This window comes from Zalophus californianus, chromosome 4 (assembly GCF_009762305.2).
Source record: "Zalophus californianus isolate mZalCal1 chromosome 4, mZalCal1.pri.v2, whole genome shotgun sequence".
NCBI lineage: Eukaryota > Metazoa > Chordata > Mammalia > Carnivora > Otariidae > Zalophus > Zalophus californianus.
The window spans coordinates 103379825-103405912 of NC_045598.1; the positions used below are offsets into that span (position 1 = coordinate 103379825).

A 26088-nucleotide genomic window follows, 5' to 3' on the forward strand; every position below is an offset into this window, starting at 1 on the left:
GGAGCCTGTGGTTCTTAGAATTGATAATAAATGTATTCCCATTTAATTCTATTCCAATTGTTTCCTCTGCATTAATTGGAGTTAATTTGACCTGAGTTAAACTGACCACCTTAGGTAGATGTGAGCTCCATAAGGGGAAGTTCTAGAATCATCTCTTGACATCCCAGGTTTTCAAATACTATGTATTCAAGACAATAATGAAAATAATAAAGATAATAATGACAACAATATCAACGATTACCATTCAGTGACATACTGTTATTTCCCAGGCACTCCGATGAACTCTTCACAGTCTCTCATTTAACAACCCAACGACAATATTCTGAAGCTTACAGAGGAGAAAACCAGTGTTCAGAGATTAAGTAGCTTGCTGGAGTCCAGCTGTAAATCAGCAGCTGGGATTTTTAACCCTTGCATGCCCGACTCCGAAGCTGTTTGCATTACTGACTGATGGGTGGAGTCTGGTGCTTCCCTCCCCCACCAAGTCTGCCATCCTTCTTCCGTGGTCATGGCATGAAAGGACACAAAAGAGAGAGAGAGATGCAGGGCCAAATTTTATTAAGACAAACTACACATATTATTTCCTATTTCATTCCTGAAAGTCCCATCATCAAGGACTGATCTCATAGGATTTGTAATCCAAGAACACTCATTTCACTAAACAAACCCATTTCAGAGATGGAGGGAGAGTCTTTTTGTTATTGTTATTTTGGAGAGAGAGAGTCTTAATGCTGGTGCCAGACAATAGATAAAAATTATCCTCTCTAGGGACCTCGGATGACCAGTCATTCTTCCCGAAATGGCGTCCCAGTCAGTCCCTTCCACCTCTCTACCTTCATCCTTCTCTCCACCCACCAATAGCAGCCAAACATCAGCAGAGGGCCCTGGAGATGGAAGGGGGGGGCGGGCAGAGGCTGAACCTCCTTCTGAGCCTTCACCCTCCTCTGCCCCGACCTCTCATCTGCGTAGGCCAATGCCACTGGAAACAGTGAGGCTCGGCCCCTCCACCAGCATCTGGAGGTGAGGACAGGAAGACACAAGTTCCTCTGTTTCCTTTCCTTATTTCAGACTCCCTTCCCCTTCACTCACCCTGTCAGTGCGTGCACACACACACACACACACACACACACACACACACACACACATGCATTTTAAAAAGTAATCATCTCCCTATTTGTCTCAGTATCCAATTCTGAGCATCCTTTACCTTCATCCAAAATGGCAACCACCCATTACAAATGGACTGAACAGAGAAACCAGGCCAGTCCCTGGGAAGGCAGGGCTTTTCTGCAGTCCTCAGTCACCACTGCTTTCCAGCTGTCTTGTTAGGAGCACTGGGGAGACATGGGAATCTCTGTGCTCTTAAATGAGGCCCCTGCCAAGAGAGCTGGAGATTCCCTTACTGCTTCCATGCCCCTGCTAAGCCCTCCAGGAAGAGAGAGCTCTGGGGGCTCCATAGCTGTCATCACACCTCCTCTTGGCACTCTAAGTTGGCAGTCAGAAAGGGAAATAAATAGGAGGGGAAAACAGTTTTCCAGTATTTTCTCTCTTTTTTTTTTATTTTTATCTTCACAGCAGAATTATTTTTTCCCAAAGGGAATCTGAGAAGCACAATGCCCTTTTTGTTTTAATAAGACCTAGGGAAATTCCAATGGCTTCATGGCTGGTGATCTGGTCAGGATCTGAGAGAGGACGACGGCTTCTTGGGCATTCTGGTCGATAAGGTTTTTAGGGGAGCACTGGGTGAACAGCCAAGGGAGGAAGGGATGGGATGGTTTCTATCATTGGGCTGAGCTGTAAAAGAGCCACAGGATGACAGGTGGTGGCAGGGATTCCAGCGGAGCCTGTGTATACAGTCACTCCCTGGGGGAGCTTGCACCCCCATGGGCTAGTTGTCACCCTGGCAGAAGTAAAGGTTGCAGCATCACTAAGGTGGGACATTTGCCAGAGCTACATACCAAAGCACTTGTAAAGTTGAGGCTGCTGGTCAAGTTCCAAGGACCTCTTTTTAAGTAAGACTGGGTAGAGGGAGGGCAGCCAAGGGCAGCCCAAGTCCACCTCACCATCACTCCAAGTTTTGACCCAGGGAGACAACAGATTCAAGAGCACATCTAATGTAAGGTCCTTGATTGATATTCTTTATTGGCTGGGAACTTTGGGCTCTTCCTTGCAAGAAGAAGGGTGATCACGTCAAGGAAGCTACAGAAACTTGGAGAACCCATCTGGTATGTGGCTGGTATGTAGAGAGCCATGCTATCCTTCTGGCTATCCATCCCAGGCTAGATTTACCACTGTTCCCTTTTCTTCCTCTACCCTGTTGACTGAAGAATCTGAAAGCCTTCTATGTACACTGGGTAGAGGATGGGAAGGGATAGCAGCCTGGGTGGGTAGCCTTGTTGCTGCCTGAACTCCCAGAGCCCTGGTCCTACTTTCTGGAATAAATGAGCAATGCCACTGAGACCTGAAGCCCAAAAGGAGCAGAGCAGGTATGAGAATGAGAGATGGGGTCGGCAGGGACACATCTTCCCTCTCTGAGCTTCCTCGGTTCCCACCTGGTCCTGGTTCCCCCACACTAGAGGGTCACACTGATAAGTCATCTGACCTGGCCTTGCTGCTGGCCTTGCTGAGGCGGCGCTTGTCGCCCTGATAGCCTTGGGGCAGGCGGTGACCTGGGGAGGCTTCACTGGGTACCTCAGGCTTCTGGGCATAACGGATGTGAATGAAACCCTCCCCAGGAATTGGCTCCTGGCCTTGTACTTGCTCAGTGGCCAGGTTGTCGGTGTTCTGCTGGGAAGCCAACTTGTTACTGAAGGGATTGAAGAATTTCCCCCCAGGGCCATTCTCCAGGCACTGATTGAAGTCAGGAGGTGGTGTGCAGTTCTGGACTATGCCCGCAGAGGGACCAGGAAGCTGACATTCAGCCATGCTCTGCCTAGACTTGACAAAGCGCTGTCTGATCTTCTTCCAGCCCAGGTGGTAGAGCTCAGCCAGGCTGAGGAAGAGGGACAGTGCAGCCACAGCCAGCATAAAGACGATGAAGACATTCTTCTCTGTGGGCCGGGATACGTAACAGTTGACGGGGTGGGGGCAGGGACTCCTGCGGCAGACATGCAGGGTGTCCAGGAAGATCCCATAGAGGAGGTACTGGCCCACAATGAAGGCCACCTCCATGGTCGTGCGGATCAGGATGCTGCAGACATAGGTGTTGAGCAGAGTGCCCTGGAGGACAATCCTTCCATTCACTTCTTCCCAGCAGGACAGCTCTGCCTTCTCGGCCACTGGGTACTCATAAGAGCCAGTGCCCCGGACCTCTTTGGCCCTCTCAGCCTCCCTCATCTTCCGCTTCTCCTGCATGCGCACTGTATGCATGGCGTGGCCCATGTACACCAGTGATGGTGTGGACACGAAGATGATTTGCAGCACCCAGTAGCGGATGTGAGAGATGGGGAAGGCTTGGTCATAGCAGACGTTCCCGCAGCCGGGCTGCATGGTATCACACTGGAAATCTGCCTGCTCATCCCCCCAGGATGACTCAGCAGCCGTGCCCAGCACCAGCATGCGGAATATGAAGAGGACGGTGAGCCAGACCTTGCCGATCACTGTAGAGTGCTTGTGTACTTCCTCCAGGAACTCTCCCAGGAAGCTCCAGTCACCCATCCTGGCTCAGCAAGAGATGGCCACCAGGACTTCTGCAAATGGGGCAGAGAGAAAGAAGGTAAAGGAGAGGGATGCTTCTGCAAAGTCTGGAGGCTCTGGGATTCCACTGTTCCAGTCTTTAAGAAAGTGCAACTCATGAGCCAATTTCACCTAAAAAGCTCTCTTTTTTCCAGGCCAGCAAAAGTAAAAGGAAATAGAAGATTAAAATTGGTCGTGTTAGCAAGATTAGAGTGTGATTCCCACACTTGAATAGATCTAGAAATCAACTGAGGAGCGTGTTACAAGTGGGTTCTGTGCTGTTACCTGCAGAGAGTCTACTTCAGGAGGTCTGGGGCCACCCCTGGACCCGGGATCTGCCTCGAGCAGTCCGGGTTATTCTGAGGCAGGCAGTGCAAAGACCATGCCTGGAGAAACACTGGTGAAACGGGAGGCACACAGCACTGCTCCCTGCCCTTGTGGGTCTGGCCATGTGCCTCACTGAGTCAGTAACCTTGTCTGTAAAATGGGGATGGAAAACAGCTGCATCAGAGTTTTGAGGGTTAAATGAGGTGAGGTACGTGCTACGTTGGGAATCATAACTCAAACGTTCCATATGTTTGAATGGCCATCAGGTGAAAAAGAATTACTTTGCTCCAGAAGGTGGAACTGGGCGAAGAGGAAGGAGTGAGGGTGGGGGTGGCAAGTCTGGCCTCTCAGAATACATCCTCTAACCTTCAGAACTGTCCCCAGCTGTATCAGGAGATGGCGAACAAAAAGGTGTGGGGCCACACCAGCTCCGGGTGCTGTGGACGAGTGCTCAGGTTCCCGCAGCTGGGAGGCACCTGGCAATGCCAATCTCCCACACCTCAGTGCAGTGCAGCCATTCCAGGGGTACAGCTCTTTGTCCTCCTGCAGAAGGTCCCCATACATAGCCCTGCTCGGCCAGAATAAATGCCCCAAACCATTATGTCCCACACAGAACCTTCTCTCAGCCTGCCCTTTCCTGCTTCTTCAACCTCATTTCCTGTCTTCCCCATTCATTCCTTTTGTTCTGCCATGTCACATCCTGGAAGATTCCCAGACGCCCTCTTCGCAGCCGCCTCCTACATGCCCCCTCGCCCTTAGCAATATCCTTATTAACCCTCAAAACTTAACCCAGTTATGGCTCCCTCCACCCTTCCCTGCTCCTTCAAGCTGAGCCTCTTCAGCTCCTGTGGTGGCCCTAGAGACACTCAGTTCCCTCCTAGGACTTGCCTTCTTGTTTTGCAGCCTTCTGCCTGTCTGTGTTCTCCTAGCAGGGACTCCTTGAGAACAGAGATTGCCTTTTCCTCTGTATCATCATCACCTGGCCCAGAGCCTGGCCTGGAGTGCGTGCTTAGTAAATCTTAGTCGAGTGAATGAAGGGTGGCAAACGCTGGTATGGGAAATCAGTTCCCTATTCCTTGCCTGTATCCCATTAGCAGGGTGAAAAGGCCAGATTTCACTTTCTCAGTCTCCACTGCAGTTAGATCTGGTCAGCCAGGTATGGTGAGAGTCTAAGGTAGAGGAAGTGCTCTAGAAACAGTTTTTCATCCCCCAGTAAATGGAGGGAGCCTCACTGGAGGTCCTCCCCCGACCCCTGCCACCCCCACTACTTCCTGCCAGTGGACAGGGCTATTTGAGCCAAGATGTCTGAAGCTGTCCAGAGAGTCTCAGAAATGCCAACCAATGGCCCGAAGCCTCTGAATCAGCTCTTGAATCTTCTACCTCCAGAATTCTTATTTGATGAGCAATAAATGTCCTTATGGCTTAAGCCTCTAACCAATCCTAATCAACAGAATGACGAAAGAAAGAAAGAAAGAAAGAAAGAAAGAAAGAAAGAAAGAAAGAAAGAAGAAAGAAAGAAAGAAAGAAAGAAAGAAAGAAAGAAAGAAAGAAAGAAAGAAGAGAAGGAAGGAAGGAAGGAAGGAAGGAAGGAAGGAAGGAAGGAAGGAAGGAAAGAAAGAGAAAGAAAGAAAGAAAGAAAGAAAGAAAGAAAGAAAGAAAGAAAGAAAGAAAGAAAGAAAGAAAGAAAGAAAAGAAAGAAAGAAAAAAAGAAAGAAAGAAAAAGAAAGAAAGAAAGAAGAAAGAAAGAAAGAAAGAAAGAAAGAAAGAAAAGAAAAAAGAAAGGAAAGAAAGAAAGGAGAACTGAACATAAATATTCCCTTCTTGTAATCATAAAACCTCAAATCTAATGAGATCTTGGAGATTGTCAAGTTCAAACCTTGACCTTCACATCTTTGCTGACAATATGCCCCTGGTTCCTATCTGAACATTCTTTATGCAAATGAGGAAGGACAGGGTGGGGTGCCATATTTCATGGTGCACGCTTCCTTGACTCCTGAGTTGATACCTTGACGGAGACCAGCCTCCTGGTCCTGTCTTCTCCCAGGCCCCGACTCCTCAGCCCTGAGCATCCACACATGAGTGGAAAGGGCCTTATCTCTGTCCCCTTCCATATCAAAGACTCATCCAGGTCTTGAGGCCTTTCCTCTGGTTTGTGATCAGACACATGCCCTTTCCCTTAGGTAGTGAAGGGTCCCCCTCCCTTAACCTCCAAATGTGGAAAATCGTGGTGCGTTGGCTCAAAAGGAAAATGACTGATTAGATAAGAGTTCGAATGGTCTGTCATCTCTTCTAGGCACGTGCATAGTGCTCAGCACCTTCAGGGTCATCCACACACGTGCAGGGACCAGGATGTGCTGAGTGTCTGAGAGAGGGGAGGGGGAGAAGGGGAGGGAGAGAAAGGGAGAGGAGAAGCAAAAAGCGGGAAAAGACAAGCGGGAGTTGAGAATGGAAAAAAGAGAGACCATGTAGTTGTTAAGAGAATATAGTTTGGGGGTAGCTAAGTGGAGTTCAAATCTCTTACTAATATCGCTGAGCTTGGAGAAGCTACTGGATCTGTATCTCAATTTCCCTATCTGCGAAATGAGGATACTGTTATTTAGCTCATCCAGTGTTATGAGGTGATGTATAAAAAAGCACTTAGCACAGTGCTCGGCATATAAGAACTAAAGAATAAAAGGCAGCCTTTACTAGCAAGGGAAGTGGTGGGGGAGGACAGGAACAGAGAAAGAGGGAGAGAGAGAAAGAGAGAAGTGCATTACAAAGAAGAGAGAAACACATGGAAGAGCAGAAGAGGAGAAAGTGAAAGGGAAACAGAAATGGAAATAAAACAGAAACAAAAAGAAAAAAGGGAAACAAATGTCATATTCTTCCAAAATTTGGGGCAAGTTTTCCAAACTGTCCTCAATCCCTGAAGACTTTTCCCTTGATCTTCTGACTCTGCCACTCATTCCTTGCAAGTCCCCCAGGAGGTCTAAAAATAGGGCCAGGCAAAGAATGTGACGCTTTGGTCTGGTCTGCCAAGACGGCTGACCCCCTCACTTGTGGTGCAAGGAATCCCACCTGAAGAAGGAAAGCACGGGTACAAAAAAGGAATATCGTGGAAGAGGAGAAAGACAGTGACGTCAGATAGGCTGCTTCATGGGGAGGGAACAAGAGAGGCTAGTGGATGGGGTGGGGGTGGGGCAGACCCTGAGTGCCCTGGTGGCAGCAAATAGGGTGCAGGACAAGTCTCATTTGTGACTTCCTGGATGACCCAGGCGAGGTCAGAGAAAGTTAAAATTGCTACCATGTACCAGCTGCTCAGTTTATAATATGAAAGTCAGTTTCCCAGCTACACTGGGTCCCTTCGGGTTCCCCACAACCTCAGCCAAAGAAATATGTAGATTAGATACCCATTGAGTTTACTGGGTGTAGAGCATATAAAATGCTTTGTAGATTATTATCCGTTTCTTGGCAGGAAGTGTGTTAGGAAGGGCAAAGGAAGCTGCCCGTGCCATGAATAAATTCTATCAAATACAATGGTAATAATATACCTCACTGCTTTAGCTGTGATCTTCACTGGCTTCCTACTGCTTATAAAGCTGAGACTCTTTAACTTCTGCTTGAGATCCTCCACAGCACAGCTTCATCCTATCTTCTTCCCCGTTCCTCTCACATACTCCATACTTAGGCTACATGACTCCTCGTACCCCTTCTACCTACGAAGTCCTTCTTCCCTTTCATTCATCCATTTAATATGCGTGGTCACCAGGTATCATGCAACGCACTGAAGACACAGCAGTTAAAAAGACAAACAGGGACGCCTGGGTGGCTCAGTCAGTTAAGCGTCTGCCTTTGGCTCAGGTCATGATCCCAGGGTCCTGGGATTGAGTCCTGCATCAGGCTCCCTGCTCAAGCGGGGAGTCTGCTTCTCCCTCTGCCTGCTGCTCCCCCTGCTTGGGCTTTCTCTCTCTCTCTCTCTGACAAATACATAAATTAAATCTTAAAAAAAAAAAGACAAAGAATCCCTGACTTTACTGAACTTAACTGCCTTTATATCCCTTAACAAAGGGGAGGTATGAACTACATAGCAATAAAGCATGATGTGTGTTAACATTAGGGAAGTGCTATGGGAATACACAGCAGGAGGTTGACTCTGGCTTAGGGGATTGGGCCTCATTAGGTCAGGGCCCTCTGAGGAGCCCTGAGTAATTGAATTCTACAGCCTTTTGCAACTGATACAAGTTCTGAAATCCCCGTGGCAAAAGAGATGGTCCCTAGAACCTGGATGAGGACATCCCCACTCTAGTTTCTTCACTCCAAAACCTTCAGCATCTTCTTTCAACATGTCATATCCTGGGACAAAACATTTGGAAGAGTCATCAAGGAACTTGTTTGGTAATAGTGACATGGTGCTTGGATAAGAGGGAAAGGGCCAAAAGAAGGCTTTTGTGTAGAGTGAGCATAGATCATTTTATTCCCTTGTTTTGTGTATTATATGACTACAAATAAAATTCAGGTACCTACATTTCAAATCCAATGTTAGCATTGTTGCCTCCCTACACAGCCAACGTTTTCAAAGAAAACCAACTTAGAGCAACCTAGGTTAACATAAACTCATAGCTAGGACCTCCTCCTCTGACCCCACAGATCTAGGTAGAAATGGAGAAGTCTTTTCTCAAATTGATATCAGCCCATTTTGAAGTCTCCTCAGCAATAAAGATTCCAAATTACTGTTCATCATGTAGGATACATTCACACTTATATGTTGCCTTACACTGCTTTTCCAAAATTTTCTTTCTATCAGCCAACCCACAAGTACTTTTTTGAGTCCCTGCTATGCGCCTACCACTATTCTGGGTACTGAAAATAATATCTAAGGGGCACCAGACCTGGCACATATTATGCATTCAATGATATCTGTTGAATTAATAAAACCAGGCATGATTCCTGCCCTCAAGGATTTAACAGCTTTTCCCTTCAAATGAGTAATAAACTTCTCAAAGTCAAAAGCCCTGTCTTTTACTTTGTATTCTTATTGCATTAGATTCTCACATTAGGTACATAATAAATGCTTCCTTAATGATGGAAAAAAATGTTTGATCTAGCAGTAAGATTACAAAGTGATCCTAGAGAGGCTCAAATCTTCCTTCTTAAGTCCAGCAATAAAAAAGAAAACCTTACAGGGGCACCTGGGTGCCTCAGTTGGTGTGGTGTCCGACTACTGATTGCAGCTCGGGTCATGATCTCAGGGTTGTGAGATGGAGCCTGTGTTCGGGTCTGTGCTAGGTGTGGATGCTGCTTAAGATTCTCTCCCTCTCCCTCTGCCCCACCTCTCTTTCTCTCTCACCCCCTCTCTAGAAAAAAATAATAAATAAAACCTTATATAGTTCAAGATGCACTTCTCCTCCCTTCTCTTGCTGACTCCAAGAGGGTGGGACCATATTTGTTTCGTTCATGACTGACTACCTTCAGGACATATAGACGCTCAATTTTTATTGTTGAATGGAGGAATCCTCATAACCACTTTGTGGTGTAATAGTTATTGCCTCTGTTTTACAGGGAAGGAGACATCTACAGAAGGTAAGAGATTTACTCAAAGAAATGAAGACGAATGGAGTTAGAACCTAGACCACTCCATAGTTTCTGATCAAGTTTGGTGCACACCAGAAAGTTTCCCCCTATCTTCCTTCTAAGGTTGGAGCCCATCAGTTCTTATGTCTCTCCACTTTGGAACTTCAAAAGTTCCTTTGCACCATGGGGCAGTAAGTTATTTGAGACATGACGGCCATTTAGTGATAAAGCCTGGGGGTCAGCATTTAAGCAATCAAGCAAATATTTGTGATGCTCCCTTGATGTGACCAGCACTGGGTGGGGTGCTGAGGGGATTATGGGAAAGTACAATTCAGTTCACCTTCACAAACATTTACTGAGTGTCTGCTTATGCGGTAGAAGTTAGGGATCCAAAGATCAGTAAGACTCGATGTTAAAGGAACTCACTGTCCAGTGAGGATACAAATACAACTAAATGTGCAAATACACTGGGCTTCCCTGAAGAGGCAACCCTTGAGTAGGAGTTAGGGGGAGGTGAAGTTTGTAGAGGTGAGGAGTGGGGGAAGAGGGGAGGTATGGAAGAGATGGGGGCGTTCCAGACAAAGGCAACCACATGAACAAATCCACCAAGTGAAAACCAGCATGGTTTTAGAGGACAATGAGCCGAACAGGGAGGTAGTCTGCAGAATAGGCAGAGGCAGATTACAGAGGGCTTTGGAGGCCATGCCTCGGAGTTCAGAGTAGTTCTCAACCCCTACAACAGACCATGTTCAGTACATGACTTGTTCCTATGGGCAGACCCTATTGGGACACAGCCCTCAAATGGGGTGGGGACATAAAGCACTGCACAGTCAATAATCACTCTGTTTGTGGCAGTCTTTTAGTAGTGGCTGCAGCACAAACTAGGTAGGCTGCTGGTGACAGGTGCCACCCAGCACACTGCTGAAATAGCACCCCGTCTCTCCTGCTCAAGAAAGCATATTGTGGGCGCCTGGGTGGCTCAGTCGTTAAGCGTCTGCCTTCGGCTCAGGTCATGATCCCAGGGTCCTGGGATCGAGCCCCACATCGGGCTCCCTGCTCAGCGGGAAGCCTGCTTCTCCCTCTCCCACTCCCCTTGCTTGTGTTCCTGCTCTCGCTGTCTCTCTCTCTCTGTCAAATAAATAAATAAATAAAATCTTTAAAAAAAAAAAAAAAGAAAGCATATTGCAAGGGAGCAAGAAGCTACCATAGAGATACACTGAAAATTCTTTTCCTTCTATTGATTCTAATTCTGTCCTCTGGAGCCACACATAACAGCCTTTCTAATTTCTGTGTCCCCCACCCCCACCGCAAGTCAACAGCTGGGCCTCGGACTGAACTGTAAAACCAATGGGGTTTCAAATACATAATGAGAATTATTTACTCTACTGGCTGTGTATTATCTCCCCAACCTTACCCTGAGCTCCGTGAAGACAAGGCCCATATCTGTTCATCATTGTGTCCTCCTCCTAAGGCCCCTCTTCCCTCTTAGTGCTTAAGATTGGGCTTTGCACCCGGTAGGTTGATTCATGCACTTTTAAAAATCAACAACAGTAAATGAATTACAGCATTCAGCTCACTCAAAACACCTAACGCCAGTAGAGGGGCTCCCTGGGAAGTGACCTTGGGGCACCTGCACAATGACTGTGGTGACCAGAACACCAGGGAGACAGAAGCCGCTGAGCCTTCCTTCTGCCAGTGACAGAGCCCTCGGCTCAGCCGAGCAGGACTGGATGGATCTAGAGCAGAGATGCAATCGCTCACCGTGGACTATTTCTTTTCCTCCCCACAGATCACTGGGGCGCTCACTCAAGTTTGTCAAAATTAGATTATAAGATCACTCCACAGAGTCCGAGTCTAATTCTGGACAATGACACATGTTCTGTACATTATCTAATAGATCTCTGCTTCTCAGTAAACATTGTTATTCACAGTAATAATAACAGCCCTATGGGCCCACACTACAATTCCACTCACCACACAGTGGAATGTGGCACACAGCAGGGGTGACTTGCTTCCCAACTAAGAGAATTCTGTTGTAAAAGGACCCAAAGGGCCTCACTTAAAGGATCCTTGACACGGTATCACGTCAGCGCAGCTCAGTTCAGAAAGTGCTTACTGAGCTCCTGGGCTATGCCAGACATCAAAGGTGGCTTTATAAAATAAAGCACCGGTATAACATCATCTCAGAACTCTTTTCTACCTTATTCATTAATACACGTCTTTCTGATTTCCCCTCCCCCCAATAGTTTCTCACTAAAATGGAGAGATACGGGGAGGATTGCATAAGAAAGTGGTCTTGATCTTCAGCTACTTCAGCAATATTTGTTATCCTTGGAGATTCTCAGCTCCATTTCCTAGTTTACCTAAAGCCACACAACAAGAAACTCTGAATCTAGGTGATAATGATAATGATAAAATTAAGTTATTGAGACCTCTCTATGTGCCAGACGTTCTGCAAGTTTCTTGACATATTTTTTCTCATTTGATTGTCCCAACAACTTGAGCAAGTAGGGATCATCCCCGTCCCCTTTATATGGGGCTCAGGGAGGTTGACTGAGCAACGTACACTCGAAGGGGACTTGCTGGTAAGTGGTGGAGTTGACACCAAACCCAGCTCTGGTCTTCTCTGACAGCAATACACCTGCCTTAACAATTGTGCTGGATCCCATCTAAGTCACCTAAAGTTCCTTTCTTTAAAAATCCTTACCAGTCAGAGGCTGGCCACTTTGACGTCAGGTGAGTGCTGCAGGGAGGTTTTCAAAGTGACTGTTAGAACTGGGAGTTGATTTGTAAGTGCTTGGGGGTAATTCTCACATTTAGACTTTCCACTCTTCTCCCGACTGAGGTTTGCGGTAGCCTCTTCAGCCTCAGGGGAAACAACCAGGCAGGTAATACAGCTACAGCTATTGAGCTAGGCCCTGTGGGCAACTTTCTCAGAGGTCCGGGGCGGGGCTTCCACCCCTGAACCTTAATCACTGAAGAGAGGAGAGGAAAACAGAGATGAGAGAGAAGCAGGAGACAGATGGAGGAGATGAAGTGTCACTTGAGTTTTTCCTTTGACTCCAGCCAATGGCAGATAATTAACCTCTCTTTTAATTCTATTATTTTATTCTAGCAAGGACAGAGTGGTCCGCTCAAAAACACTCTGCTGGGAGACAGTTGTTTCAAAGCCAAGGAGGTGGAAGGGAGGAAAGTGGAGAAGGAGAATTATGCTGGGATAAGTAATTTTCTTGTTAAATTGTTGGAAGAAGAAATATTTATAAGAAGTGGGTGGGAGGTGGTGGCAAATGGAGATATTCGATTACAATGAAATATTGGGAGGTCCTTATTAATTACTCCCAAAAGGTTGACTAAAATCTATGCACTTATTAATGAAAATTATATTTATGAGGCACTTAGGTTTCTTTATTATTCTCACCATTTGTCATAGATTCATAGTATGGTAGAGCCGAAAGGAATCTAGACATCAATCAAAATCAATCCCTTATGCGAAGAAAGGGGAATCCTCCTACACTGTTGGTGGGAATGCAAGCTGGTGCAACCACTCTGGAAAACAGTATGGAGGTTCCTCAAACAGTTGAAAATAGAGCTACCGTAGGATCCAGCAATTGCACTACTGGGTATTTACCCCAAAGATACAAATGTAGGGATCCGAAGGGGTACGTGCACCCCAATGTTTATAGCAGCAATGTCCACAATAGCCAAACTGTGGAAAGAGCCAAGATGTCCATCGACAGATGAATGGATTAAGAAGATGTGGTATATATACACAATGGAATATTATGCAGCCATCAAAAGGAATGAGATCTTGCCATTTGCAACGACGTGGATGGAACTGGAGGGTGTCATGCTGAGTGAAATAAGTCAATCAGAGAAAGACATGTATCATATGACCTCACTGATATGAGGAATTCTTAATCTCAGGAAACAAACTGAGGGTTGCTGGAGTGGTGGGGGGTGGGAGGGATGGGGTGGCTGGGTGATAGACGTTGGGGAGGGTATGTGCTATGGTGAGCGCTATGAATTGTACAAGACTGTTGAATCACAGATCTGTACCTCTGAAACAAATAATGCAATATATGTTAAGAAAAAAAAAAGAAGAGGAAGATAGCAGGAGGGGAAGAATGAAGGGGAGTAAGTCGGAAGAGGAGATGAACCATGAGAGACGATGGACTCTGAAAAACAAACCGAGGGTTCTAGAGGGGAGGGGGTGGGGGGATGGGTTAGCCTGGTGATGGGTATTAAAGAGGGCACATTCTGCGTGGAGCACTGGGTGTTATGCACAAACAATGAATCATGGAACACTACATCAAAAACTAATGATGTAATGTATGGTGATTAACATAACAATAAAAAATTATTAAAAAAAGACTTTAGGGAAATTATTTAGTAAAAAAAAAAATCAATCCCTTATTTTTATACAAGCTGAAGACCAGGGTCCAGAGAAGTTAAGTAATAGTGATAGCAGATACCACTAAGTTGAGTGTTTTCCATGTGTGAAGCATTTTAAAACTATACTTTTAACCTTTATATTAATTCTGCTAGGAAAGTAGTTATTATCTCATTTTACAGCTGAGAAAACTGAGTCCCAGAGGTAGCAAATGCTGCATAAGGGACTTGCAGCTGGTCTGCCTGACTCCAAAGCCTACCTCCCCGCTGTGTCTCTAAAAGGGAAAGAAAATCAAAGAGGCCCTAGCCCTGATAGCTAGTAACAAACCTATGACTGGAACTCTGTCCAGTCTCTGAGCTCCCCGAGCAGGGCTTTTCCCACTGTCCTGTAAGAGGCCCAGGGTTTTTCCTTTGAACCCCTGGCTTCTTGGCTGGCCATCTCTTGCCTATGCTGTTCCTAGAATTAATGATTCCATTGAAGCCCTCAGCCCACAGTGGTCAGGATTCCCAGACTCTTCAGCATCTGCCACCATTTGGCCAGAATTCACATATAGAAAGTTATTTCCTTTTTTAGCCACTAAGTGCTCTTGGCTGCAGCCGTGTCTACTGCTGGGCTTTCGGCTGGCCAAACAACAGGCTCTGGTGTTCCTTTGATGTCAAGTCATAACAAGAACAACTGAAACAAAAATAGGAGGTGGGCCTCGTGTTTCCTAAAGAGTAGTGGGATTCGAACCCTGCCTCCACTCTCCAGTTGTGTGTCCTTAGGCAAGTCACTCAGCCTGTCCGTTTCCTCCTCATCTGAAAAAAGGGAATGTTTACTCATGGGGATTCAACAGTATGTGGACATGTGGAAGCACCTCAAACAGTATCTGGCACATAGTAGACACTCAATCAGGTTAGTTCCTTGTTTTCTTTTCCGACATTTCCAGTAAAGACTCCTCTCAAGCATGATCCAACTAGCCAACCTGATACAGAATTTGGCAGTGCAGCAGGCTGGTTAGAGTGACCCAACAAGGATGCTCACGAGGCACCGGGTGGAAAGGTGAGGAAAACATGGGCGATGGGAAGGATATTAATTTCTCTGTACATTCGTTATTTCACTAGGCATGCAGACCTTCGGGGCAAGCGTGGAGAAGAAAGGAGGTACAGGGCCCCAGTGAGATCAGGCCCCTCTCATTCTTGTAAATGGTTCACCCTAGTTCTGGACTTTTCTTTAAGTCAAGCCTTTGGGCCTGGAGATGGACTCCATATGAGGCCACATTATAAAATGTGTGCTTCATGTAATTCCTGCCTTCTGAAAAGCTGCAGCACTTTTGAATCTGATCACCAACCAATCCAAAGGCACATCCACGGGGTAGGTTTGAAGCTGGCTCAGTTCTACTTGGAAAAGAAATCAGTGACCTGTGGAGAAGGGCCATCCCGACCCCTAACCACATCCTCCCTCTCCTGAAGTTCTGAATCATGAAGATCCCCGGACGGATTAAGATCCTGGTAGTTATCTGTGAACAAGAGCCTTGAAAGAGAGGTTCTTTCGAGTCCCAGCTGTTTCTCCGTGACTCTAGATGAGATATCCCCTCCCTGAGCCTCAGTTTGCTTGCATGTAAAAGAAAGCAGTTGAGCTGAATGGTTGCTAAGTTAGAACATCTGGGGAGTTTGTGACTTGACTTGACAAATTGCGATAGTATGGCAAGTTAGTGGCAAAGCCAAAAAGCAAAGCTAGATTTTCTGACCCCCCAGCTTAGAGGTCAGCAAAAGTAGTCCCAGAAAAAGAAAAAAAAAATCTGTGGTCATAAAAAGCAAGCAGTACTTTCTCAGAATTACATGTCATGATGAGACTTCACTGTGGGAAGACTTTTACATCAAACAAGATGTAGTTCCAAGAAATGGGCTGAGGACCAGGTAACCTGGATTCTACCCTATTGTTCTATTATTCATTGAGCACTTAATATATAATAGCCATTTTAAATAGTTTCCCCCACCATCCAAAAAAGTAGAGCATTCCTATGAAACCATTTGTAAGCCAAAATGGCATAAAGCAAAGAAGCAATGACCATTTCATAAAAGTGAAAATCCTCTTTCAGATTTCCATCAGTGAAAACAGGTACTATAATGTAGGTCTTTTGTAAAAGTGCTGAGGGGCACCTGGGTGGCTCAGCCAGTTAAGCGTCAGCTTAGGTCATGATCCCAGGGTCCCAGGATTGAGCCCCATGTCAGGGGAGCCCTATGTCCTGATTGAGCCCCATGTCAGGCTCCCTGCTCGGCCGGGAGCCTGCTCTTCCCTCTGCCTCTGCCCCTCCCCCCACTTGTGCACACACTCTCTCTCTCAAATAAATAAGTAAAAATCTTAAAAAAAAAAAAAGTGAAGTGGCATAAAGCACATGTTGGATAGTGGGGAAACATGTACATTATTTTATTTAATCTTCACAAAACCTTACAAGGAAAGTATTTATTAACCTCCTGGCGGATGAAGAAACTGAGGCTCGGAGACATTAAAGAATCTGCCCCAGGTCACACAGCTGCATTCCTAACCCAAATGTGACTCCAGATGCCCAGGCTCTTCCTTCTGCCCAATCCCTGAATTAGATAAACTCTAAGATCCCTCTATGCTATTTCAATAGCTCTGATTCTGAGAGCTCCTGACTCTCCTATGAAAGTGAGTGGATTGTTGAAGGCTGAATTTTTTTTTTGCCCATGATTTGCTAATATCCAGAAACAACTGAATCACAAAGTGACATCAAGCTGTCATTCTCCAAGAATCCGTAGCTTCTGACTATGGAAAGGGAATCAATCAGTTTCTTTTCTAGGAGATTTGAAGCTTTCCTGGAAAAATGGGCTTCTCTCCCCTTTGGTCAGCTTAATCCTCGAGCCCAGGATGGGGCCAACTGGCCCAGAGGCCTGCTAGAGTCCCAGGTGGGTGAGGTCTTCCCTGAGGCAGGGAGCAGAGCCTGGGCCTTGGGTCTCGCTGGCCTGAGGACTGCGGGTCTCCTGACTGATCCAGGCAGACAGGCTCCCTGTTCTGCCTTCTCTGGTTACAGTGGGATCAGCCAGTCCCCAAGAAGCCAGGCTGCACTGTGGTAGCCCTGCTGGTTGCCAGAGCCCAGAACCCTCCAGTGCATGCACCCCTAACAGCCAGCAGAGACGATGAGGGGCAGGTGGGCAAGTGAGTGTTCCTGCCAGAAAACAAGATCGTGGAGGTACTCAAATGGAAGAAGCAGGGAGGCCTGGGGAGAAATGGAGGCTCGGAAAACACAGCTGAGGACGGAAGTCAGAAGGGGCCTAGGTGTGAGTGCGCAGAGCAGGATGTTCTCCCAACCAAACTGAACTGAGGCCCTGTGTCATCCCTTCATGGGTCACTTTCCTTTCCTAGGCATTGTTTTCCCTACTAGTGGAAGAAGTGGACAGGCAATCTAACAGACCTCTTCCAGTCCTAATGGCCTAGGACTTTCGGTCGGGATAAGGAGAGGGAACAGGAGTGAGGCAGCTAGGGGACAAGGACAACAACCGGTTTCAAGAGCCCGGCAAGGACATCCATGGGGTTCTCAAGCAGTGGCAAAGCAGGGCAACGTGGCGGTGTTACTGCTGTGGCTTGATGAACTTCATGTGTCTGGGTGCAGGGATGGCCAGAGGGTACCAGTCTGGAAGCCAGGGAACACAGCTCCGGGTTTCCTCTGCCATGAGCACTGTGGTCAGGGGACTGCTCCTGGGCAGCTGCTGAGTGAGGTAAAGACGCGGTGGGACGGCTAGGGGAGCAGGCTCCGAAGAGCTCCGCTGCCCTGGGGAAACTGCCAGAAGGTGGGCAGTTCAGAGCTGTCCCTAGACAGCAGTGAATCAGGTTCTTGGGCTGAGCTGGGGCTCTGGAGGCTTTGGGTGGAAAAGATGAGGGCCTACTGATATGAAAGTCAGGCTGGGGTGCCTATAAGTACCAGCTCGTGTCCCCAGTGGTGAGCCATGCCACCTGGCAAATGAGGAGGCTACATCTCCACATACTGGCTTTTGTCTCCTCTCCAGTTTTGCTAGATTTCTCCTGGGTCTCCTGACTCCCCGTCCAGTGCTCCTCACTCTGCCCTTCCTTTTCTCCAGCCAATCAGACCCAGTGTGCCAGAGCCTTGTGAGATGCTAAGGAGGAAAAACCAGGAATCCCTCCATTATGACAGCATACTGGGAGGGGGAATTGAGTTAAAAGTGAGCAAGGGCATAGTACAGATGTAAAATCCTTGTGATGAGCTTCCCTTTTTCATGATTCTGAGGTATATTTGAGCCTAAGGAATCATAACCTTGCACAATGTTACTGCTGAATGGAACTGGAGGGATTCTTCTACTTCAAACCCCTCATTTTCTTTCTTTCTTTTTTTAAAGTAGACTCCACGCTGGAGCAGACACAACCCTGAGACCAAGACCTGAGCCAAGATCAAGAGTGGCACGCTTAACCAACTGAGGCACCCAGGCGCCCCACAAACCCCTCATTTTCTAGATGAGGAAACTGAGGCCCAGAACAGGGAAGTGTCTGGCCCAAGGACACACAGCCACTCAGGGCACAAGAACCCAGACGTCTCAACCCCCAAGTATGGGTTCTTTCACCACATGCTCAGAAGAGAGGTCAAGGAGCTGACAGAAACCTTTGTGCCCTGAGGCCATCTACCTCACCCTGTACCCAGGAGGAAAGGGGACCTTCCGTGGACACCTCTTCACTAGCCTCTTTCCTCTGACAGCGACAGTGAGTGGCAGGCCAGACTGCTCGCAGCGCACAGCGGGGACATGATACTCTGCAGGAAACTTAAGCAGGGAATATTTTTAAACCACCCAACATGCCGTAGGGGGGAAAAATCAAAACACTCCCCTGGATGCTGTGGAAAGCAGTTCAAAAAAGTTTCCAAGCCTAGAGGAAGCACCGTAAAACAGTGATGGTTTTTGTTTGTAAAGGACCAATTTCATCTTAACCAAAGTTCTTGAGAATGAATCGCTGAGCTGCTTGGAAGATGCCCCTGGAGGGCAACCACTCTGCCAGAGGTAGACCAACTCCAAGGGCCTTCCACTCACATTTCTACAGCTCCTTACAAATCAAGCGAGTAATTTATCTGCTGCTTCACGACCATCCTCCTCTATATAGCCGGACCTCACCATCACAGGGGCTAGTGAGGGGGAGGGAATAAGCCCCCAGGTACAGAGAAGGAGCTTTGTTGTTGTCCAGCCTGGAACTCAAGGCTCTCTCTTCTGGCTCCTTGCCATCAACTGGTAGTTTCATCTCTTAAAAGCCGGGCTATCCTTACCTTCTCGCCCGGTCCTCCTCTCTGGAATTTCCACCGGCTTCCCGGTCCTGGGTTCCTGGCTGCCTCCTGCGCTGCGCAGCCTTCCCCGCTCTCACTCAGCCTGTCAGTTGCTCTCCCACCCCCTTTTGACTCTGTGTGTGTCGCCCTCCCTCCTCCCACTTCTTCCTACTCTTTCACTCTCCACCCCCTTCCCCCCAGGTCCCTCCCTCCCCGCTCTCCCTCGTGCTCTTAGAATCTTTGCTCACTTCAAAAGTTTTCTTCCCTCTAGCCCCCTGCAGTCTCCCCTCACCGGGAGAGAGGAGACTGGAGCCTTCCTCCTTCCCCGCTGCCCTCCACTGTCATTGTCGCTGCAGTCCTGGCGCCCTCCCTCTCCTTCGGGCGGGGGACACACTGCCTCCCTAGTCTCTGCCGAGCCTCCCTGGGCTCCTCGGGCCAGGGCTGTCATGGGGCATCAGGGGAAAACTGGCATTACCCAGAGGTCTCTCTTCTCCATCCTTTTCCTACTGTCAGAGAAAAAGAGCGCTCCTTCATGGAACAGGTCTTTTGGGGACCTCCACTATGTCCCCATCAGTGAGCCGAGCATCAGCTAGCATAGGAAACAGTCTCACAACTCACAACCACCAGCGCCCAGAATAGACACCAGGGGTAACTGGAAAGCTCCAAAGGACAGGGAGAGGGCACCGCCACTGACCAGGATCATACTCCTCTCTCCCCCTTCTCTAAAGAAAAGAGAACACCTTCTATGTGCGCAACACTGGGCTAGAATATGTATATATATTCCATTTTTATTTCACCCAATTATTCCAGTTTCCAATTCTACACGGTAGACATTCCTACATTTGAGGAAATTCAATCATGGTGACCCAGTCGGTAAATGGTAAGAGTTGGGATCAGAATTTTAGTCAAAGCCAAAATTCACCTCTGTGCTCCTCCCACAAGAGCGTACAGATCTCCCAGCCGGAATCCAGTGGATGCAAGTAAGCTTATCTCTTGTTAGATCATATACCACAGGCGAGCAAATTCAGAAACTGGGAGGCATCTCTCTGCTCAAGCTCCCCTCATTCCCAACTCCTCAACTTAAGCACTTAGCCGTGGACCCAGTCGGAGTGTGACAAATATCGACAACAGAGGTTGCTGTGAGTGGCCTAAACCCAGACAAACCAGTGACCAAGAGCCCACATGTTGTGACAGCAAGAAGAAAACCCCGGAGATCATCTGGAACAGCCACGGAAACTGAGGCTCAGGGAGTCGAGTCCACTTGTCAGTGTCACACACAGTAAAGTCAGTGGCAGAGTCAGGACCAGAGCCCAGATCCATTCCTTTGCTCCACATTATCACCGTCACACATAGCACTGCTCACACACATTTCAACATTTTGCAAAAGCTGTTTGTTTCTTTAGTGGTGGTATTTTTCGTGGGTGAATAAGCTTAGCGTCGGCAAGAGGGGAGAGAATGTGGGGCCAAACTTCCTGCGTCCAAGGAGGCAGCAGCCCTATCGAAAACAAATTCTGGATTCTGGATTCCTTAGTCAGAGTTTCACTCTTTTTTTTTTTCTATGTAGCATCAGAGCAGATTCCAGGGCCAGCCTGTCTGGGTTTGAATCGGGGCTCTACCACTCACTAGCCATGTACCACTGAGCAAGTTAACTTGACCTCTGTGCATCTCAATTTTACAAATTGGGGATAATAATAACTACCTCCTAAGGTTGTCAAGAGGACTAATGAGTATGTGAAAGCACTTAGGACAATGTCTGGTGCATGCTTACTGCCGTGGATGTGACAGCACAATCAACACAATACCTTTGCAGTCTCCTCCTGCCCGTACTTAACCATGGCTGAGCCAAACCCCAAGGATAGAATTTACCATGTAAAACCATGGATTGCTCTGGGGACACCAGTTTCTTCTCCACAACAGAGATCATCCCTACATCCCAGCCACTCTATCAAACCTGGGGGCTCCTGGAACACCTTATTATCTCCACCCAGGAGATGGACCAGTTAAAGAACACATAAGACTCTGTTGAAAGATAATCTGAGAGTGGGGAAGGGCTAGTGAAGTGCTCATTCCTAGATCACTGGCCGCCAAAGGGGAGTCTAGCTGGCATTACGGTTGGGAATGAAGGGAGAATGCCATTTTCCTCTGAATGCCCAGAAGGGAAGAACTGCCAAGATGTCGGCACAACCATGATCTGGGACAGAGCACAGGGTGCAGAAGGTAAATGCTCCCACACTGCTTGGCAGGCAGAGAAATAGGCAGTGAAGAAACTGGATGGGCTGCTAGGGGTGACCCAGGAAGTCCAAGTCAGTGTTGGGAGAAGACTGAGGTCTGGAACTCAGATCATCCCAACACCATGAAGTGGAGCAGCTCTCCAGCCAGGCACAGTGCTCACAATGGTACCTTGGACGGAGTGCATTTTGACGGCCCAAAGCTACGCTGCTTTGGTAAGGCCTTCAGAAGTCTGGTTTATTTCTCACCTGGGTCTCTTTCAGGCTCAGGTAAGGACTCTGACAAAATTAAGGAAAACGTCCTTCAGGCTATGGATCCCAAATGATCATTTAAAGGGGCTGAATCTGGCTGTTACCACATATCTAAGAAGGATGCCATGAGCAGATACACAACGCCCCAGAAAAGGAGGTGTCGGGCCAGGGCCAAGACTGCAAACTGAGGGTCTGCTGTGTCCTCCCCTTCATCCTCACATTCAGCTTAAGACAGGGTCTTACAAAGACGTGTCACACATTAAAAACTATGAAGAAACTCGGAAAGGAATTACAGAGGAAGCCAAAGAATTGGTCAACAATACCTGTAAGGGAGAGGCTGTAGAAGTGGGATGGCAAAATAGACTTCGTTCAACATTTACTACATGCTAAGCTTTGTGTGAGGCACTCTTCACCCTCTTCTACTGGGAGATGAAAAGACAGAAAGATGACCTTCTAAACATCATATAAACCATCCATCAGGGTCACCTGGACAAAGATTCAGTCCTGTAGACCCAGCCTATGCTAAGTAGGAGAGAAGGGCCATCTTTTGTCCACAAGAAGCTGGCATTCTAGTCAACTATGTAGACAAAACAATTAGCATAAATGGCAGTACTCAATGCATGATGTATTTGTCCTCAATGCATGATGATATAAAAAAGTTAGGTGAGGGGGCACCTGGGTGGCTCAGTCGTTAAGCGTCTGCCTTCAGCTCAGGTCATGATCCCGGGGTCCTGGGATCAAGCCCCACTTCGGGCTCCCTGCTCAGCGGGAGGCCTGCTTCTCCCTCTCAGGCTCCCCCTGCTTGTGTTCCCTCTCTCGCTCTGTCTGTCTCTCTTTGTCAAATAAATAAATAAAATCTTTTTTAAAAAAAAGTTAAGTGAGGAAAAAAATCTTTTGGAAAGCAGGTTCATACAGCATGATCTCTTTGTTGTGTTTTAGTGAAGGAGAAAGGGCAAGGCACATTTATTAAAGGCCTTCAATGTTCCGAGCATTTTCACCTCCCAGCACTACAAGGTAGATACAGCATTCCTATTTCTGTTTTACAGAAAAGAAAATTCAGACTCAGAGAAGTTTAGTAAATTGTGCAAGATTACTCAGTTAATAAGTGTGGAAAAGGTCAGGCACTTTCTCTCCATGGCTGTGGAGGAATTCTCATGGAACCCATTGGCCTGGTCCGAGAGGAGGGCACAGGGCCTTCCAGGTGGGAGCAAACAGGCCTGCAGATGCCACAACAAGAATGGGCTCCAAGCCCAGCAAGAGAGGCTGTGTTTGACCATGACAATGAAGGTGGCACAGGTCCCATCTGAGATTTCCAGGCAGAGGCAAAATCACCTTTTGTACAAGTCTTTTAAAGGTGGCATTTTGAAAATGACTTCTTTTTTTGCTTCTCCTTAGAAGCAAGAGGGCAAATGAAGAGACCTTTCAATGTCCCCTCTACCCAATGTATCTCTGACTCCCCTAGTTTCCTTCCCAAGACGCTGTGGTCCAGATGTTTAAAGAGCCTCCTCCCTTAGAACCTACAACCATAACACATGCAAATAAGTTCTGTCAGCATCTAATTATGAGAGCGATGAGTCCCCCATGCCTCACTGGAGGTCATAAAGAGGTAATTGGAGCCATGGTTAGTGGGCTGAGGTCACACTTTTCTGCTGGTAGAGATGCAGACACCACAAGAAGAAGCTGTCCCCTTTAAGACTTTTGCTTTCCAGATAGTGGCTAAAACAGGCAAGAACGCCCTGTTCCAAGAAGCAGAAAGCAAAAGAAACACAGACTTCCTTGCCCCTGATGCTTTAGTCTATGATTCTATTCTCAGTGCACCTCAAGTTTTAATCCCAAAGAAAAGCTCAAAGTCATATCCATACCTCTTCTTGGGCTTAAGACAGATGGGATCTTTCAGGATCCCAAACTTAGGAACTCTTTTTGTAGTGGGCTTGGCCAGTGGCCCCCATGGACATGAGAAGAAGAGGAGGAGGTATCCAGTATCAGCCAAGCCTGATTCCCTCCCACTAAATTCAGAGCATAAAGGCAACAGCTGAATGCAGCCTCACTGGAGTTCTGGAGTCCCTGGTCCAGGGACTTCATTTTACGACAGAAAGGAGACCTTTCTCTGGGAGATCTTGGGATGGCATTTGCCCTCTAGATCTGAAAGGAAGTCCTTGAAAGCAAGAAGACTGTGAATTTTGTGTTATTTTTGTTATTATGTCATTATAAGCAACATCTAGAGTTTGCAATGAGTACCTGGAGCTCACCTCTTTTTCCTCTAACAAATTATTCATCCTTGGTCTACCCCCACCTATCCACCTCACAAGGACCAAAAAGGGCTTGCTTCTTTTTTATTTTGAAAGGTGTTTTCAGTCAAGTCCCAGGCATATGCTAGGTGGTCTATTGGCAAAAATCATAAAATACAAGGTCAGGAAACTTTCTGCCAAATATGCCATTAACTCAGGTGCCCTCAGACAAATCACGTCAAAATGGAGGCATTTTCTTGCATGTGAAATAGAGATGCAATATCCCATGCCTGACTTGATAATTTAGACAATAATGTTCAAAACCTAATTCAACAAAAAGTTTACATCTCCTCCTAAATTAGTGTCCAGCTTCAACTTTAGCTGCTAGGGTCAAATTATTACAGAAGATTAGAGTCATTTAGGAGAGGAAGATTATTCCATTTCTTCAAAGTTTCCTCTCACATTCAGTCAGCTAAGTTCTCAAGGTAGAATGGACAAGATTTGGAGCAAATAACTTTGTGGTTAAGGATATTTGGGTTCCGATCTTGGCTCCACCACTCAGCAGCTATGTGACCCCCTTTTGCCATGTGGGGACCCATTTGGAACCCTGGAGTTGGTAGGGAGATTAAATGAAGGCATTTGAGATTCATCAGACACAGGAAGATGCCTCGTTGGAGCTTCGTTTATCTGACTAAAAGCAGCAACTTCTGGGAAATGAGGCTTCCATAAATCCCTTCTCTTGGGGGAGTGGCATGACCATGAAGAAGACAGAAAGACCACTGCACCTGCATAAACAAATATTATCACAAACTTTCTTATCTCCCATTTGTTCTAAAAACTCATTTGTCTTTCCTAAAGAAACCAATTTGTTCTTCCCATAGAAGCCTTTTCTCCCCCCTCCCTTTTCACTACTAAGTTTGACCTTCAACCTTTTAGTGAGCTAGCTACTTTTGTTAGTTTCCCTATGCATAGGAACAAACCTCTTTCCCCCTATTATCTATCTTCTGTCAGTTTAACTTGCAAGCCTCTAATAACTGAACATAAATGGTAGAGGAAATTTTTTTTCTCCCTGGCAACCTCATCTGGCTCACTTTTTAAAATGAGAATAACATAGTAACTAAGAAATTTATAGATTGGTTATGGAGGTTGAATGAGATATATATTATGTTTGACATGTAGTGAGTGCTAAATATTCTCTCTCTATATATAATACATATATATGTACATATCCATATACATAGATTATAGATATAGATCGATCCATACATACAGCATACAATGAATCATGAATCTGTTCTGAAGATTAAAATTAAATTATAGAAGGGAGAGCTACTTTGGAAGAAATAAAAGATAAAAGATTAACAATGGAAACATGGTGTTATCACTATTATAGCTCTAACTATTATACCCATCTTCATTACCTCCTTTGAGCAAGGCCACCAGATCTGGCCGCATAGATTGTACACTACAGACATCCAAAGGTGCCATTCAAATATAACCTTCTCTTTGTACCTGAGAACACACTACAGCTGCTTTTCTAGGTGACATTATACTTCCCCCACAGCATCCCCCTCCAGAGTCTGAGGAATAGCACCTACCCTGTAGAGTCATTCATTCGCTAATCATTAATTGAGTGAAGGTACACTGAAGACATACTATGTGCAAGGACAGGGCATACAAATATAAAGGAGACACAGGTTCCCCCCCCCTCCCCCAACACTTCCCATGGCTGGAGAGAGAGCCCTGGGCACCAATAAGTAGAATGCAAAGTAACGAGTGCAAAAGTGGGCATATGTACAAAATGGTACAAGTGGGTTACAGTAGCTCCCCTTATTTGCGGTTTAGCTTTCTGTGGTTTCAGTTACCTGTGGTCCACTGTGGGTCCGGAAGCAGATGATGCTCCTTTGACCTCTCATCAGAAGGTCAATAGCAGCCCAACACTAGGTCACAGTGCCTACGTCATTCACCCCACTTCACTGCATCATGCAGGCATTTTATCATCTCACACCATCATAGAAAGGTGAGTACAGTACAGTAAGATATTCTGAGAGGGAGAGAGACCACATTCACATATTTTTGTTACAGTATATTGTCATAATTGTTCTATTTTATTATTAGTTATTGTTAATCTCTTACTTGCCTAATTGATAAATTAAACTTTATCATAGTTAT

At 46.6% G+C, this 26088-nt stretch overlaps 1 protein-coding gene across 1 annotated transcript; it reads right to left on the reverse strand.

Moving 5' to 3' along the window:
• Nucleotides 1-480: 480 nt before the first annotated feature.
• GJA5 (gap junction protein alpha 5) lies at nucleotides 481-19347 on the reverse strand. The gene is made up of 2 exons (XM_027583227.2): nucleotides 19212-19347; nucleotides 481-3689 (listed from the first exon to the last, which is right to left on the reverse strand). Exon 2 carries the CDS (start codon nucleotides 3655-3657, stop codon nucleotides 2581-2583), a length of 1077 nt encoding a protein of 358 aa, XP_027439028.1. The 5' UTR covers nucleotides 3658-3689; nucleotides 19212-19347; the 3' UTR covers nucleotides 481-2580.
• Nucleotides 19348-26088: the final 6741 nt, after the last annotated feature.

What these genes read in the sequence shown, in the direction of transcription:
- GJA5 (XM_027583227.2), bottom strand. Translation starts at nt 3,657, where the DNA reads ATGGGTGACTGGAGCTTCCTGGGAGAGTTCCTGGAGGAAGTACACAAG.